Genomic DNA, 17,547 nt, shown 5'->3' with positions numbered 1-17,547 from the left:
GGTATTTTTTGGAAAACAGGAAATAGTTGTTATTTTATCAATTCCATTTAGCAGTGGTGCAGAAATTGCACACTGCAGCCACTTTTTCTGGTATATGGATCTGCAAAGTCTAAGGAGAGGACAACGTCTAAAGGTGAAGGTTTTTGTTGTTGTTGTTGTTGTTGTTACATAAATTTAAAGACAAATTAATCATGCATTGCTTATGAGTAGCATATTATGAACTACTGCAAATAGAAGCATAAAACATTTAATAACATTCCTTAATATGAAATAAAAAATGCTTGACCAAATTCTCAGATGCCACTGTGTTTATAATCATAACAATTTATTTATATTAATTCCACATATTCTCAATGCTTTTTACATGGAAGAGGTCTTTGATGATTTTTTTCACCAGGGTCAGACAAACACATTAGCCATCTGAAGGTTTACACAAAATAACAACTGATTATTACACAGTTTTACACTGTAAAAGTTTTTATACTCCAACATCTATTCCACTGACTTTGCAGGGTCATAATCAAGGACAACATTGTCATGATTGTCGGATGTTGTATCCCAGATGGCTGGTTTTTAAGTATCACTTATAAAGCTAAATTAATAACATGGTGCATGGATAAAAATATTGCTCTGTATTCTTATACATCTTGTGATGACATAGTCGTGTATTATCTAATTTTAGCCACTTGTATAGAATATGCATCTTCTTCTGTCAGCAAGTCTTTTTTTAGTTTGCATGACAAAACAGGAATAATTGCACTGTTCAAGAGATCAACACACACTCAGCCCTTACAAAAAAGTACTGTGGTGGTACTATGGTATCAAATGGCGATGCAACAGTTCTTGGTACTCTACCATGCTATTTATGATCTCCATAATCCTGTACTATAGAATTTACATGGTCATCCAAAATACTTCAAAAATACCATGGCACCATGTCCAAAAACATGGTACATTTTTTGTAAGAGAAGACAAACATACTGTCTCTTTCCCAAAACTATAAACACACACTTCCTAATAGTCTCACTCTCAAACAGACCTTCCCTCCTAACACACAAACAAACACACACACACATAAACACTTATTAGAGCACATTAGGAATTAGCAGGTGTCTGTAGCATTCCTTATCAATGCATTCCATACTCTAGACTATCAATGATAACTATAACCTATGTGTCATATATACACTATTCTTTCCAGCATCTTATTCTGTATCCTGTCTATAACTATGTATTACACTTTGGGCAGGGTGGGATTTGTCAATGCAAAACTACACTACACAGTCAAACATTCACACAAACTGACAACAACAACAACAGCAGCAGCAACAACAATAATAACATACATAAAGTTTACAATATACCTCTTTAAGTCCAAAGCATTTCTTCATTATACTTCAAGGGAACAAAGACAAATTAGTCCAAAAAAAGTCAGAATATTTTCAGGGTCATAAATGGGGCTGTGCTCTTCATATTTATTTAGTCCAAACCAAGTGTTTTTCAGTAACTTGTCCAGCTGAAGACCACAAGGTGAAATTTCAAGTTCCCCTTTACATGTGGACAAGCTCATAGCAGAGATCGATACAGAACAGAACAATACAGCTGCCTAACATCATAAAAGAGAATATGATGTACCTTCACTGCTCTTAGCACTGTCATCAAAAGAAATATTCATCGATATTCGACTCAACCCACATGTAGTACACACATATACACACACTCATACATATTAGCATTTCTCTGCTTAAATTATATTTAGAAATCCTGTCACATAGTCTCTCTTAAAATTGTGCTTATCTCAGGAAGCAGAATGACAGCTGATCACATTTGCAGGCCAGAAAATGTACTTGCAGTACCTACTCTGGCCACTAGAGGAAAGGCTGGTGGAGAATGAAAGGGGCTTGATGTTAGTCAAAATTTTGATCTTAGGCTTTTTCTCAGAGATGCTCAATTGTAGTTTGACTTTTAAACATGTTGCCCTATTGAGTTTCCAATCCTGCTGAGTTGGCATCCCAGTGGTCTTCACTGAGAAACTTCAACAACCTTAAGTTTCACACTCCTAAAGGACTCTCATATACCTCTTTATTTTTAATCTAGCATGGCCTCCAACTGGTCCGCAAGATCATCAAACATGCTGCCAATATCATCAAGAATGTTGCCTGTGCTCTTGTTGTCCACAATGGAGCTGAGAAGGAAAAGAAAGAGAAATTAGAATAGACAGAATGGAAAAGGTTTCAACAAATAACATTTTGCAGAAGAAAGATCTAATACTTTGTGTTAGTGTCAGAAATATCTACTTATGTACCTGTCATCTTTCTTAATCTTCTCCTCTACTACTTCTAGAGCAGCAGCCAGGGATGCACTGGTCTCCTCCAGTCTGAGTTGTACTATGTCCCCTGAAGCAGATCCCTCAGATTCAGCAACCTTCAATAAGCCTTGGCTTTCCACCTCTGTCTGTCTTCTATCTCCATCTTGTGGTTCACCCTCTACTTGTGTCTGTCTGGCTACACCTACCTTCCTCCTTCTCATTACCACTGGTCCTGCTCCCTCCCCTGTACCTGAAAACAGGACTTGTTCACCTTGAAATGTTTGATCCACCTGGATCAGACCTGTCCTTTCCATTCTAGCAATTCCAACTTCCTCTACTCTTTCTTGCTTTCTAACGTCATCTTCCTCTCTCTGTTTCTCTACTTCTCTCAGCTTCTTTTGTACATCCACTCCAGGCAGTTCCACTTCCAGAGGGCTTGGGATGTCGACTGAGAGACCAGCCATGGAAGACCTTGGGGGCTTCACTGGAGCCGAGCCTGAACCTGGTGTAGATGGTGTTTGTGGAGTTTGGGGAGTCTGAGGCGTCTGAGGCGTCTGTGGGCTTTGAGCTGGAGAAGTTGCTACATGTGGGGAAAGCATGGTCCCATCCATTGGTTTTGAGGTGACTGGACTCAAAATCTGTGGTGGATGCTCCAATTGCTCAGTTGGAACAGGGCTAAAGGAGGCACTGGATGGGCTAAGAACATCTGTCTGAGGAGAGCTGGGAGTTCCGATGGTATGGACTGGCTTGATTTTCACTGGTTTGGGCAATATAGGAGGCGGACTTGGCTTGGGAGATACTGGAGGAGGGACTTTCTTAACCTCCACTATAAAGAAACAAAGAAACCATAATATACAACCTGTCCAAATAATTTCAGAAAGTTATTTTACCACATTAACCATAAATCATGAAGACCTCTGTTGCTATCTAGCCATATAAATCCAAAATACAAGCTAAGCAGAGACCTAGTTTCCTTGAGAAACTGTCTAAAAATACTAATGAATTTCATGCATGCATGAATGTCTTGTTGGCTTGCTAGGCTGGTTTATGCTTGCTTGCTAGTTTGCTACAGATAGACCAGTTTGCAGGACAGAGTGAAATAATATAAGAAACTTAATAACCTAATAGATTACATTGTTACCTGGGCTATGTTGACCTTCTGGTCCAGGTAAGGGAACCCTCCTTGTAGGAGTTGGCGGATCAGGTTTTCGAAGGGCCATTGCTGGTTTTGGTGAAACTGGGGGTTTCATTTGTCTGGGAAGAGAACCAAAGCCATCATGTTGCAGTTCTTCCTCCCTACCACCATCTCCAACACAAGCTTCTGATACAGGCCTTCTCCGAAAGTTTTCTGGCCCATCTCCATCAGTGCCATTACTCTGTGGTGGAGCCAATGCTTTGGGCCTTCGCTTTATAGTACTTGTTTCTGTCAGATTAAAATGTTCACTATCTGAGTAACTTGGTGGTCGTGGTCTTCTCAAAGTTGCTGTGGCTTCCATCCGTGACCACTCCTCATGTGGCAGAGAGGAAACTCCACCTTCCAGATGAGTGATCATGGAACGTGGGCGTGGTTCAGGGGTCTGTTTAACTGGTTGGGTTTCACAAGGTGCTGGTCTAAGATGTGTGGGGTCCTGCATGGCTTGGCTCATCTCTGCCTCTTGTACATCATCATCAGGCTGCTTATGAGAGTCATAAAATTCACTGATTGTGCGACGGCGACTATCTGCGTCGGAATTCATAACTTCACGGTTCTGCCGCAGGAGGTTATGGCTTGCCTGGGAACAGGTAAAACATCAAAACCCAGCTGGGTATCAGTAAAATGTTAATGCATTACATAGTTCACAGTTACTTTGTCTATCCAGTTACATGGTGTATGCATCAGAAAAAATGTGGAAGCTCATGTATTTCTAAACAGAACATTTTAATTTGTAAATTGTTTTGAAATGCATTGTAAGATCAATTGTATGTGCCTAAACAAGCATTGGGCCATTGGGCATTAGTCATGGTAGCTTAAAACAATGCCTAAAACTGTTTAATTACCTGCAGATAACCACTTCCTTTACCACTGCTTCTGAGATTGGACATTTCAAGCATGGCTGCAATGTCTCTAACACTGCCCCCAGATGAAGTTTTTTCTGAGGCAATGCCACAGTCACTACGTCTGCGTTCCCTATATGTCACATTGAGTAACAAATTGTAAGCACTATTTTCGCAAAACCTTGCATCATCAGCCACAGCCTCGTCAGCCAGGTTACCAGTGGAAATGGAAGAGCATGAACGTTTTGGAGGAGTTGGAGGACGAGTCCGTCTGCGTGGCCGAGCTGTAGCGAATGACTGACTGCGATTGACGCTGTTGATGTCAAGGGTTTCACTAGAGGCTCTTGAAGAGCTGCTGGGAGTAACCCTATGTCCACCTAGTGTGGCGTATTTCACAGAGGAGTCTGGCATGGGTAAGTCACGCCCAGCATCAGTAGCGATAGACTGTCCACGTCTTGGCTGGAGCTGAGTTTGACCATTGCCCACTTTGGTTTCTCCTTCAGATGGTAGGCAAAGTAATGGGACAGTACGAGCATGAGCATGTGAACGGGGAGAGTCACAAGGCCCTCTGGCCCTGCTCTGTGTTTTTAGCGGGGAGGAAGGAGTGTGTGAAGGAGAATTTGAAGCAGAAGATGAAGTTCTGCCTTTAGTAGGGGTTTGTGGAGGTGTTGGGGTGGGACTCTCAATTGAACTGGGTTTCTTCAGAGGAGGGGGCGCATTAGCTCTTTGTATGCCCCGCCCTTGGGTGCTGTGCCTGGGAGAGCTACGCCCCTCCGTTCTTTTACGTATACGAACAGAGGGGACAGAGTTCTCATCTGGTTCTGTGCGGGTTTCTAATGATTGTTTTGAATCTGTGCTTCCTTCTAACTGGCTCTCCTTGGTGGGAATGTATGCTTCTAGAGATTCACTCAGTCGTTTGACGGCTAACATCAACTTCTTTTGGTGTCCTGGTGGAAAAGAAAAGGCAGAGTTGGAAAGTTATTATTTTTGTTTATTAGGTTTAACCTGTAAACATTTCCCTGCTGAAAGGACCAGCATAAATTATTGGAACAGCATCAATGGCACCTGGTATCCTGACATTGACAAGTTTCAGGCCTGATTGTGGTTTAAAGGAGTCATATGATCCAATTTCATGTTTTCCTTTGTCTTTGGAGTGTTAAAAGCTGTTTGTGCATACAGAAGATCCATAAAGTCACAAAGAGCAACAATAATATACAGTATGTGGGAAATAATGTTTTTTTTAGCCTTAAACTGCGTAAACACATTACATTTCACCAAATACACAAAATAATGTTATTTTTAGCAATGTCATATGACCCCTTTAAGTCAAGTGCTGACAGAAGAGGTATCCACCATCTTCTTGAAAGTTCTAGTACCACCACAGAGGAACAGAGAGAACAAAAGAAGAAACTTAAGAGTTTTTTTTACATTATGGCTAAAACTTGCATATGATATATATCTGATATCCAATTTATTCAATTTCTATGCTTCAGAGTATTCAAATGTCCTCTTATTCCTCATGACATTTAGTAGCAAAAAGTCTTGCTGGTAAAGTTAGATAAGAAAACTGGTTGGACACACAGACCACCATCCAAAACACAATATACTAATGAACAACTATGCCTGTCTTTTCAGCAGGAGTATTTCTAAAAAAATATGTTTATTATAAATATAAACATAAGTATGTGTAGTATACATGCCTAGTTTAGTGATGCCGATCTCCTTTAGGTCCTCCAGGGTAATATCACTAATGAAGTCCATATTGTCGTAGCCGTTCTGAACCAGAGTCTGGTAGTATTGACTGAGACCAATTGCAGACAGCCATTCAGCCAGGGTTGACTACATGGTTACACAAAAACTTAGTAACTGATATGATCAGAAAGTTCAGCTGCACCTGTACAGTTCATGTGTGTATATACATACAATAGGATCCAAAATCTAAAATCTAGTGAAAACAGGCTAACAGAACTTCTCTAATTATATAGAAATTCAGCAAACCACTTTATATACAGTCATGGCCAAAACAACAGTCACAAATGGGCACAAAGGACAAGGAACAAGCTGTAAATATTTTGCCAATAAAAGCTTTTTAATTTATGATATGCTTATCATTGTTTTTCAGTATACCATAGAAACATGTGGAAAAATAATCTACAAATACTGAAGCAGCAAACTATGCAAAACACAAAATTTATGTCACTGCCAAAACTTTTGGCCATGACTGTATATAAAAGAAATTTCAGAATTTCTTAATATTTGTTTTGGCTTTCTTTTGGTTCAATGACTCCACAAGTTTGTGTAAGGCCTGCTAATCTTGTTCTACCATATAACGTCAAACTGTACATCTACTTATTTGAATAGAAACCTAGGCGCAGTACAGGATCTTAAATACTTCTTATTCATTTTATTTAATTATTATTATTATTATTATAAAAACTATAAAGCTTTCTGTATATTTTCTTTTTTTATGTCCTTTATGTTTTAAATTCCAGAGTTCTGGGACACCACTTCAATTATCTTACAGTTTTTTCTTGAGGTATCCAATCTGGGATGTTTATTTTGCTGATTTCTGAAAGCATTTTCTTCCTGTGTCCTGGTTTTGTCACCCCAATAGCAGTGAGGTCCTGTGGCACACACACACACACACACACACACACACACACACACACACACACACACACACACACACACACACACACACACACACACACACACACAGCTTAAGAAATCTCAAAACTGATATAAATAACTGTTAGAACCAATTTAAATATACATAACAGAAGAATAATATACTGTATAAACCACTTTTGGAATATATATATATTATATTATATTCAAAAATGACTGACTGTCACTATAATGTACAGTGGAACCAAGACAGTTCTCAAGTTCTTCTCAAAAAATATTTGATTGTTCTAATCATATTTTGTGTCGAAGGTATCGAAATACTATTTGGGGCCACTATGCGTAAATAAATACAGTATGAAACATTTATTCTATCTTTTAACAGAAAAAATTATTAATCACTTTAAATCAATTTAATTCATTCATTCATTAAGCTTTGTGTGTTTGCATTACCTCTGGTGTCATTCTGCTTATTGTCTGCAGGTCATAACCAGCAGTGAGAAAGTTTGTTGTGTAGAACTGCAGCTGTGCACTAGTGAGCCATTCAACAACAGCCTCTGAGCTCTACAGCACACACACATGGCAGGGAAAGACAGAAACACATCAATAATTCAGACATTCCTTTGACAGATTCATGATTCCAAAGGCTGAAATGTGAAATTAAAGTGTGTCAGGCAGTACACACTCTAACCACTGTGTGGCAGCAAATAACATACTTGATTCAGAATCATACTTCACTAACCAAAAGGTATCAAGGTACTGTGGTTTTTGGATATATTCTTTAAAAAACCTTGAGTTAAACCCTAACATTAAACCATTCAGTGGTTTGATATATCAAAGTACCATGGTATTATTATCTGATAGCATGATGGCATTACAGTACTTACTAACAAAGCAACAACTTTTTCTTACAAATTAACATTTCTGATAAATCTTGTTGAACTGTAATATGTTTATAAGTGTATGATCAAACTTAATTTTAATTTAATTTCATTTCATTAAAACATGCACCAAGTATCTGACCATCCAAGAGACAAATATAGACACATTATGATTCACATAAACAAATCTGGTCCACCACACAAACACACACTTGCCTTGTTCTCAGCTGAAGTTTCATCTTTCCTCTGGAGCAATGGATCCACAAAGGGTTTCTTCCTTTGCTGACGTGGGACAGCAGATGCGCTCTGTGTGTGCTGAGAAGGTGCTATGGGAAAAAATTAAATAATACAATTATTATTTCTATTATATCTGTCTATTATATCTACATTTCTATCTCTGAATAGAAGTATGGGCTTATTAAAACATCTGGAGGCAAAGCACAGTGGACATATGAGATGTGTACAAATCAGACATATGAGACAAACCTGTATTCGATCATCAGTCTATTATTTCAACATTATTAGGGCTTTAACTGATATCTGATTTAAATAGATAGATAGATAGATAGATAGATAGATAGATAGATAGATAGATAGATAGATAGATAGTTCCTGAGAAATCGGTATATATATATATATATATATATATATATATATATATATATATATACACACACACACACACACACACACACACACACACACACACACACACACACACACACACACACACACACACACACACACACACACATCGCAGTACCTGAATTAGGATCTAAAATCTGAGATTGGTCCATAAGATGTTCTTTTGCTTTTGCTGACTGGGACAGCACCGTGGCCAACAGCTAAGACACACACACAAATGCACACATACATGATCAATAATTTCAGAAAGAACTAGAGAGAAAGACAGACAAAGAGAGACTTTACACATCTGTCCTTTGTGTATTTATGGGCTTTGTGTGTGTCACACCTTCGCACCCTCGGCCTGAGCATGCAGTCCTGGGACATTGAGGCCATGCGTGTTCACTCCGGGTGAGTGTGTGGGGGTGGTTGGCACTGGCACAGGTGAGTTGGTGAGGTGAGCATTGGCATTACTGCTTTGTCCGCTAGTAGTTGAACGTCCACTGGTGAGACTGCCTGTGCTGCCCATACTGCCAACACTGCCCACTGCTGGCAGATACAAGTGTATCATGCAAGAAAGCAGAAATAAAGAACTGCTGAGTATTTAAGTTTTGTGTATGTTTGCTTTATTTGCCTTAAATAGAAACAGGAGAGATTCAGGATGCATATTAAGTAGTTTAGCGTGTATTTAGGTTGCTGACAAATAACATTAACGTCTTATAAGGTAAAGTATTTGGATCATCCTCTGTTGTAACAATCAAATCTCTTTTTTGAGGTTGCGTTAATTTTACAACATTTAACCATATTGCTGCCACATTGTGTCACGAGATGCATGAGAACCATAACTGAATGCGCAAATTTTACTTTAATATTACGAAAAAGGTCAGAAATTCTGCAAAATTCGTCCATGGAAAAAAATTGTATATGTACTAAATAGTCCTGTTTGTTTATACACTAACAATCTTTTTTATTTTATTTTTATTTATTTATTTTGTATATTTGGTATTTAGTAAGAGTTTTATAAGAAATTAATAATTATATTCAACATAAACACATTCAATTGATTAAAAGACAATAAAGACTTACATTGTTACAAAAAAAAAAATCTATATATTTAAAATAAATACTGATCTTTGGATCTTTCTATTGATCAAAGAATCTTGAAAAAAATTGATCACTGTTTCCACACAATATTAAGCAGCACCACTAATTTCAACATTGATAATCTTAAGAAATGTTGCTTGAGCAGCAAATCAGCATATTAGAATGATTTCCGAAGAATCATGTGACACTGAAGACTGGAGTTATGATGCTGAAAATTCAGCTTTGCATCACAGGAAAAAAATATTATTTTAAAATATTATAATCTTATCAAAACAGAAAACAGTTATTTAAAATTATAAGAATAAAATGTGTATTGCATGCTGTCAAAAACCTTACTGATCTCAAAACTTTTGAAAAGTAGTGTATAAAAAAACTCTTTATGTGGTCTCTTAATTAATATGAGACCATAATTAAAGCTGCAAACATAATAAATATAAATAATAAAAGTAGTTTTAGATAAAGTATAACGTCACCTCAACTGTCCATTAAAAAACTATTTACCAGCTAAAGGTTTTCTGAGTACCCAAATCTCCTCATTAGCGCCGCTCTGCTGGCCACTGAAGGTTGGAGAACCATGAGGGCTGGAAACAGATCCCCTTGAGCCTGAAAGATATCACACACACAAACACAGTGATGTAAGAATGAAAAACACTGCTTTGCAAACTCCTAATTGGCAACCACAGATACACACAGAGGGAGCAGATAGCAAAGGGATCACTTGGGGCAGTTCAAGTGGACTGTAGCATATCCGTCAGTAATCAGAGAGCCTTGCTGATGAAAATATGTTGTGTTTGCAAACACAGTTTCATGCAAGAAAATATTCAGACCCCTTTCTGAATTACAAAAAAATCAGCTGTGAAATGTTATGTCTAGCTAGTCTAAATTTAAATAAATCTATTATGATTACCTTGTCTGCATTAATTTAATTCAAAAATACAGTAAAACAATAATATTATCTACTATTATTACAATTTCAAATATATATATTTTAATTTCTTATAAAAATAATTAATTCCTGTGATGGCAAAGTCGAATTTTCAGCATTACTCCAATGTCACATGATCCTTAAGAAGCCATTATAATATGTTGATTTGTGGCTCAAGAAACAATTCTTTTTATTATCAATGTAGAAAATAGCTGTGCTGCTTAATATTTTTGAGGAAACCATGATACAATTTTTAGGTTTCTTTGGTGAATAGAAAGTTCAAATGAACAGCATTTATTTGAAGTATAATTTTTCTAACATTATAAATGCTTTTTACTGTCATCCATTTTTTCCTCTTTGAATAGTATTAATTAACTACAAAAACCATATTGACCCTTTTGAGCAGTAGTGTATATGATATATAATCATGAAATGCTAAATAGTGTATGCTTTTTCATATTATGATCATTTTTGCACTATATGGTAAAGAGAATTGGGTAGAAATGTGCTTAATTGACACATAAAATAATGTCATAATGGTTAAAATATATGTATATATATATATATTTATATATATATATATATATATATATATATATATATACACATACATATATTTTCTTCTTGCAAAATATGATTTTAAACCTTGGGGTGTAATATGACCTGGACATTTTCTTGATTTAATTTATTCAGATTGACCCAAATATAACGGACTGCTTTTTTTTCACATCCGACTTTTACAATGTCATTCAGATTCACATCTGTTTACTGCATTTTACTATTGAGTAAAAAAAAAAAAAAAAAAAAACAGGTTTATGATATGATATGCTCATGATGGGAAAATGTGTGTATTTTTCTGACTGTGTATGTGTGTGTTTATACCTGTCTCTTTTTGTGGCTCCTCTGAGCAGGAGGAGGCTGGTTCAAACCCAAATGTGCTGCAGGTAGGCATATTATAGCCAAATGAGGTGAAGAGGGGCTGATGGGTAAGGGGCTGGGTAGGAGGGGGTCGGGAAATGAGGGGCAGAGAAAAAATGTGGGAGGAGTCACCGTTCACCATGACAACTGAACCAATTGCTGGCGGACAGATCTGTATCTTAAGATACTGTTGGGTCGAGGGACCTAGGTACAACAGAACGGCAACACCAAAAAACACAAACAACAAGAACAAGAACAACAAAAAACAGGAAAGGAAACACAAAACAAAACATGTTCAAGCAAAAATGTCTAACTCTATCGTTGAGCTTATCTTTACTCTATAAGTTAAAATGCGAGGTAAAAATGAACGTATTTACATTCAAGTTTAGGAAACTAAATAAAAAAAACAAAACAAAAGACTGTACTCATGCATACTATTTCCACAAAACATATACTTGCAATACACCCCCCACGAAAAAAAAGAAACAAAACATATTTACAACTGATCTATGCGCTATGCATGTGGACTACATGCATGCAGACTACATACTTTCATGCAACAAAAAATGAGATAATAGGGATTTGAACCGTGTTGGAGTGTCATCTATACACAGAACATTAATCAATATATAATACAATTCAATATTGGTGCATTTCAATGTTGAAGTAAAAATGTGAAAAAAAGTGTTAAGTAAAACCCAGCAATGGATTTAGTAATCACACAGCCCATAGAGCTCCACTGGGAGTCCATGGCACATACCTGTACCACTGATTTTAATGGCGCACATTTCAATGTTTATCCAACAAGAGGCTCTAAACACACTATTTTGGGTCTCAGACTTCAATGAAAGTTTATGAGAGCATTGTGAGTGCTGTTTGCTTTGGAAAAAAACAATGAGCTATCATTTAATATCATTAATGTGAAATTGGTCAATTGGTTGAATTTTTTCTGCAGTAAACTGCAGGAGCTTATATTTAGTTATCATCAGTTGGTTTATAAGCACTTCTAATTAAAAGTTTGTAAAGATAGTTTGCTCATGTTGCCAAAATGCTCAGTAAGCCACCCAAACTCAGAGCAGATGCAGAGATGAGTTCATGTGGAGTAGCATTTACTGCAAACTGATCCACTCCGAGACACTGAAAGCACCGGATCATGAGCTGTTCACGCATACATGAAAACAGAACCACAGTTCACTCTGAAACCTGCAGAGCATATATTTATTGAATTAAAGTGCAATCTTTGCAATTTGATAATTGTACTAGGCCACATCATTTTGTTTTTATTCAAATTAATCATGCAGCACCATTTTAAATCACTATATATTTTGTATTTTCCTAAAAGTCCAGCTTCTCTAAAATAGACCGGATCCTAACCAGCCCAACACAGCCTCAATGGCATTGGTTAAGTAATAGTTTGAGAAGTATTTTTTTTACATATTAAATTACAGACACCAGAATAAAAACTGTAAATCTGAATACACATTCTGACACTGATAAGTGATGTTGTTTCTTCACATTTTCAAGAAGAGGCAGCCGCCACTGATCTGTGTGTATAAATGTGTGATAGCCTGTTTGCATCTGTGTGAATGTGCAGAAGTGAGAATCCACTGATGTGAGTTGAAGGAAAATAAAGGGGGGCATGGAAACTCGGTGGACGGAGAGATGACTGAACAGTGACAGATAGATGAGCCACTCTCATCTGTCTTGTTTTTCACTCTCTCTTTCGTCTTTTCGAGCTGACGCCTCTAATTAGAATCATTTGATTGGTGATAAAGAGCAGGACAGTTGAATATGGAGCGAATGAACGACCACCCACACATCCACATCCACACACATCCACTAGGAGTACACATTTTGAAATACAGAAAGCTATGATCAATTGTGAAAATACAATAATTGTGTGATTTCATTATGTTTACAACTTCAAATCATTTCAATGAAAAAAAAAAAAAAATATATATCCACATATATATATATATATATATATATATATACATACATACATGTATATATATATACACACAGTGCCACTTGAAAGTTTGTGAATCCCTTGCAGAATCTGTGAAAATGTGAGTAATTTTAACAAAACAAGAGAGATCATACAACATGCATGTTATTTTTTATTTAGTACTGTCCTGAGTAAGATATTTTACATAAAATATGTTTACATTTAGTCCACAGGACAAAAAAAAAATAGCTGAAATTATTAATGTGTAATTAGGTGTGGTTACCTGGATGATCTACTACTGTTTTTTTGTTTTGTGATGGTTGTTCATGAGTCTCTTGTTTGTTCTGAGCAGTTAAACTGAGCACTGTTCTTCAGAAAATCCTCCATGTCCTGCAGATTCTTCAGTTTTTCAGCATCTTTTGCATATTTGAACCCTTTCCATTAGTGACTGTATGATTTTGAGATCCATCTTTTCACAGTGAGGACAATTGAGAGACTCAAACACAACTATTAAAAAAGGTTCAAACATTCACTGATATTCCTGAAGAAAACACGATGCATTAAGAGCCAGGGGGTGAAAACTTTTGAACAGGGTGAAGAAATTTTTCTTATTTTGTAGAAATATAATTTTTTTCCATTTAGTACTGCCATTCGGAAACAACAGAAGAAACTTGCATGTTTCCCAGAAAACAAATCAATTATAATTTACCTTGATTTTCAAATTCAAAAAGTTTTCACCCCCGGCTTTTTGTATGATCGCTCTTATTTTGTTAAAATTACTCACATTTTCACAGATTCTGCAAGGGGTTCACAAACTTTCAAGTGTCACTGTGTATGTATGTATATATATATATATATATATATATATATATATATATATTTTATAACACTTCAAATTAGAGGTTTGTTCCAATAGTAATAGTGATGTCTACTCCCCTAGTACTTAGTTGATTTATTTATTGAGTACTCAAGAGGACAAAATAAACAAAATACCCATCCCTAACACACAAACATGAAAATAAATGCACGTACATATGTATGTAGAAATGCATGCACTAAATACAAAATACACGTAGACACACACACACACACACACACACACACATACACACACACACACACAAACGGACACTTATTTGCCAGGTTCTAGGTAGATGAGCTTCAGATTGACCTTAATGTAAAATGTGCATATGTGTCACATGACAACCTAGCAGACTTATGTGATGATGCGATGACACACCTGCCCTTTTGATGACTTCCACCATGTTGGAGGGAAAGTAACCCACGCGGTCATTTCCTGTACGGTTGTCGTGGATACAGCCCTTCCATAGTCCATCAGAATGCTGCTCCAAGACCTGAGGAGCAAACAGAAATGCTCCAGAATGGCCGTGCAGGAGAAAGCTACTAAGGCATGCATGCATTGCACCATGTGACAAAACTAAACTAATGTCAGTTTAAAAATGTTCCTTTTGCTCATTATTTTAGTCTTTTGATAATTTATTTAATTGTTTTATTTAATAAAATTCAATTCATTAACATTAATGAACTATGAACAACAATTTTCATAGCACTCAAAAGTTCAAAAGAACAGCATTCATTTGAAATGGCAAAATTTTGTAACATTATAAATGTCTTTACTGTTACTTTTGATCAATTTAAGGCATCCTTGCAGAGTAAAAGTATTAATTTCTTTAAAAAAAAAAAAATCTTACTGATCTGAACTTTTTAATAGTAGTGTACATAAAGAACCACTATATAGTTAAAAAGTGTTTCCTCCCCCTTAAAAAGTATTATATGCATGCCATCCCTGGGTGTAAGGGTTAGCTAAGTTTCAGAAAATACACCCCTTGCTACATTGTTACAGTTCAAGAATGGCTTCTTTACCGTGATGATGTCGCCTGCTTTAATATTGAGGCTTGTCAGGTCATAGTTGTTGCAGTAATCCTTCAGAGCCCTCACTTGCATGGCAGCTGATGCATCTGTATGCAGGAACACACACACAGATACCAGCAAATTTAGAAAGCCTTGGACATTTCTATGTGAATTTGTGTTTTTAGAAACTCTCTTCCATTGTACCTCTCAGCATCTGTTTGATTTCCTTGCTGGCTTGGGTAGTGGTGAACTGGTTAACAATATCCAGCGCTGTCTGACAATATGTGTTCCTCACCCCTGCACTGATACCACTCTGGAGAGACAGATAACATATTCATATGGTACATAATGGTTACACTGTCGATACTCATTCATATATACAAACATAAACAAATTCCCAAACACAACCAGGGACCAAAATTTACACTCAACAAGCACCAAATGCATATAAAAGTTGGCTTTGGTGAGAAAATAAAGCAGAGTTGGCTGGTCATATTTCAAATCAAACACACGCAACCTAGAAGACATCTGTTATGACTCTTCTATTGTTGTTTCTTCTAAAAACTATGATGCAGTCTTGGTGAGCATGAGAGGCTTATTTATTGTGACTCCAAATGTTTGAATGGCAGCCTTTTTTTATTTATTTTTTTTATGAATGCATACTGTACCACTGGCATATGTGGCAAAAAGTTCATTTTGGACATCACACACAATACAAGACAGCTTTATTGGTATTCAGTGTGCAGTCAGATGAATTACTCACATCCAGCAGCAGTCGTACAGCCTCGGTTTTCCCACAGAGAGCAGCTTCATGTAACGCTGTCCCTGATTTCGTCTGCCGGTTTATATCTATACCAGCCTGGATCAGTAACCTGAACACAAACACACAAGAAAACTTCATAAAAGCATTTTATTTTTATTTCAACACAATCTTTGACAACACTATTGTAAACAGTACAGTCTATCTTTCCAGTCTTAGTTCTATTACTAATTTACTAATACAAACCCGATTCCAAAAAAGTTGGGAAACTGTACAAATTGTGAATAAAAACAGAATGCAATGATGTGGAAGTTTCAAATTTCAATATTTTATTTAGAATACAACATAGATGACATATCAAATGTTTCAACTGAGAAAATGTATCACTTTAAGGGAAAAAAAAGTTGATTTTAAATTTCATGGCATCAACACATCTCAAAAAAGTTTGGACAAGGCCATGTTTACCACTGTGTGGCATCCCCTCTTCTTTTTATAACAGTCTGTAAACGTCTGGGGACTGAGGAGACAAGTTGCCCAAGTTTAGGAATAGGAATGTTGCCCCATTCTTGTGTAATACAGGCTTCTAGTTTCTCAACTGTTTTAGGTCTTCTTTGTCGCATCTTCCTCTTTATGATTCTCCAAATGTTTTCTATGGGTGAAAGATCTGGACTGCAGGCTGGCCATTTCAGTACCCGGATCCTTCTTCTACGCAGCCATGATGTTGTAATTGATGCAGTATGTGGTCTGGCTTTGTCATGTTGGGAAAATGCAAGGTCTTCCCTGAAAGAGACAATGTCTGGATGGGACCATATGTTGTTCTAGAACTTGGATATACCTTTCAGTATTGCTGGTGCCTTTACAGATGTGTAAACTGCCCATGCCACACGCACTCACGCAACCCCATACCATCAGAGATGCCGGCTTCTGAACTGAGCGCTGATAACAACTTGGGTTGTCCTTGTCCTCTTTAGTCCGGATGACATGGCGTCCCAGTTTTCCAAAAACAACTTCAAATTTTGTTTTGTCTGACCACAGAACAGTTTTCCACTTTGCCACGGTCCATTTTAAATGAGCCTTGGCCCAGAGAAAACGGCTGCGCTTCTGGATCATGTTTAGATATGACTTCTTTTTTGACCTATAGAGTTTTAGCTGGCAACGGCGAATGGCACGGTGGATTGTGTTCACCGACAATGTTTTCTGGAAGTATTCCTGAGCCCATGTTGTGATTTCCGTTACAGTAGCATTCCTGTATGTGATGCAGTGCCGTCTAAGGGCCCGAAGATCACGGGCATCCAGTATGGTTTTCCGGCCTTGACCATTACGCACAGAGATTGTTCCAGATTCTCTGAATATTTGGATGATATTATGCACTGTAGATGATGATAACTTCAAACTCTTTGCAATTTTTCTCTGAGAAACTCCTTTCTGATATTGCTCCACTATTTTTCGCCGCAGCATTGGGGGAATTGGTGATCCTCTGCCCATCTTGACTTCTGAGAGACGCTGCCACTCTGAGAGGCTCTTTTTATACCCAATCATGTTGCCAAT

At 37.1% G+C, this 17,547-nt stretch overlaps 1 protein-coding gene across 4 annotated transcripts in view; it reads right to left on the bottom strand.

Annotated features, from left to right (window-relative positions):
• Positions 1 to 295: 295 nt before the first annotated feature.
• The window catches only part of LOC109096812 (caskin-1-like), a 50,720-nt gene continuing 33,468 nt past the window's right edge, over positions 296 to 17,547 (bottom strand). The window contains exons 7-22 of one of the 4 annotated variants that reach the window (XM_042738956.1): positions 16,003 to 16,111; positions 15,444 to 15,552; positions 15,252 to 15,346; positions 14,608 to 14,722; positions 11,384 to 11,623; positions 10,078 to 10,179; positions 8,822 to 9,021; positions 8,612 to 8,693; positions 8,065 to 8,174; positions 7,421 to 7,531; positions 6,865 to 6,966; positions 6,043 to 6,181; positions 4,346 to 5,289; positions 3,450 to 4,080; positions 2,306 to 3,134; positions 296 to 2,185 (exon numbers count right to left, since the gene is read on the bottom strand). In XM_042738956.1, coding sequence (XP_042594890.1) covers positions 2,089 to 2,185; positions 2,306 to 3,134; positions 3,450 to 4,080; positions 4,346 to 5,289; positions 6,043 to 6,181; positions 6,865 to 6,966; positions 7,421 to 7,531; positions 8,065 to 8,174; positions 8,612 to 8,693; positions 8,822 to 9,021; positions 10,078 to 10,179; positions 11,384 to 11,623; positions 14,608 to 14,722; positions 15,252 to 15,346; positions 15,444 to 15,552; positions 16,003 to 16,111 — 4,015 coding nt within the window. In that variant the 3' untranslated portion in view covers positions 296 to 2,088. The remainder of the gene's footprint in view (positions 2,186 to 2,305; positions 3,135 to 3,449; positions 4,081 to 4,345; positions 5,290 to 6,042; positions 6,182 to 6,864; positions 6,967 to 7,420; positions 7,532 to 8,064; positions 8,175 to 8,611; positions 8,694 to 8,821; positions 9,022 to 10,077; positions 10,180 to 11,383; positions 11,624 to 14,607; positions 14,723 to 15,251; positions 15,347 to 15,443; positions 15,553 to 16,002; positions 16,112 to 17,547) is intronic. The other 3 variants (XM_042739016.1, XM_042739091.1, XM_042739159.1) reach the window with 3 other exon arrangements.

This window comes from Cyprinus carpio, chromosome A1 (genome assembly GCF_018340385.1).
Source record: "Cyprinus carpio isolate SPL01 chromosome A1, ASM1834038v1, whole genome shotgun sequence".
NCBI classification, from domain to species: Eukaryota; Metazoa; Chordata; class Actinopteri; order Cypriniformes; family Cyprinidae; genus Cyprinus; species Cyprinus carpio.
This window is presented reverse-complemented; position numbering and strand designations above follow the sequence as displayed.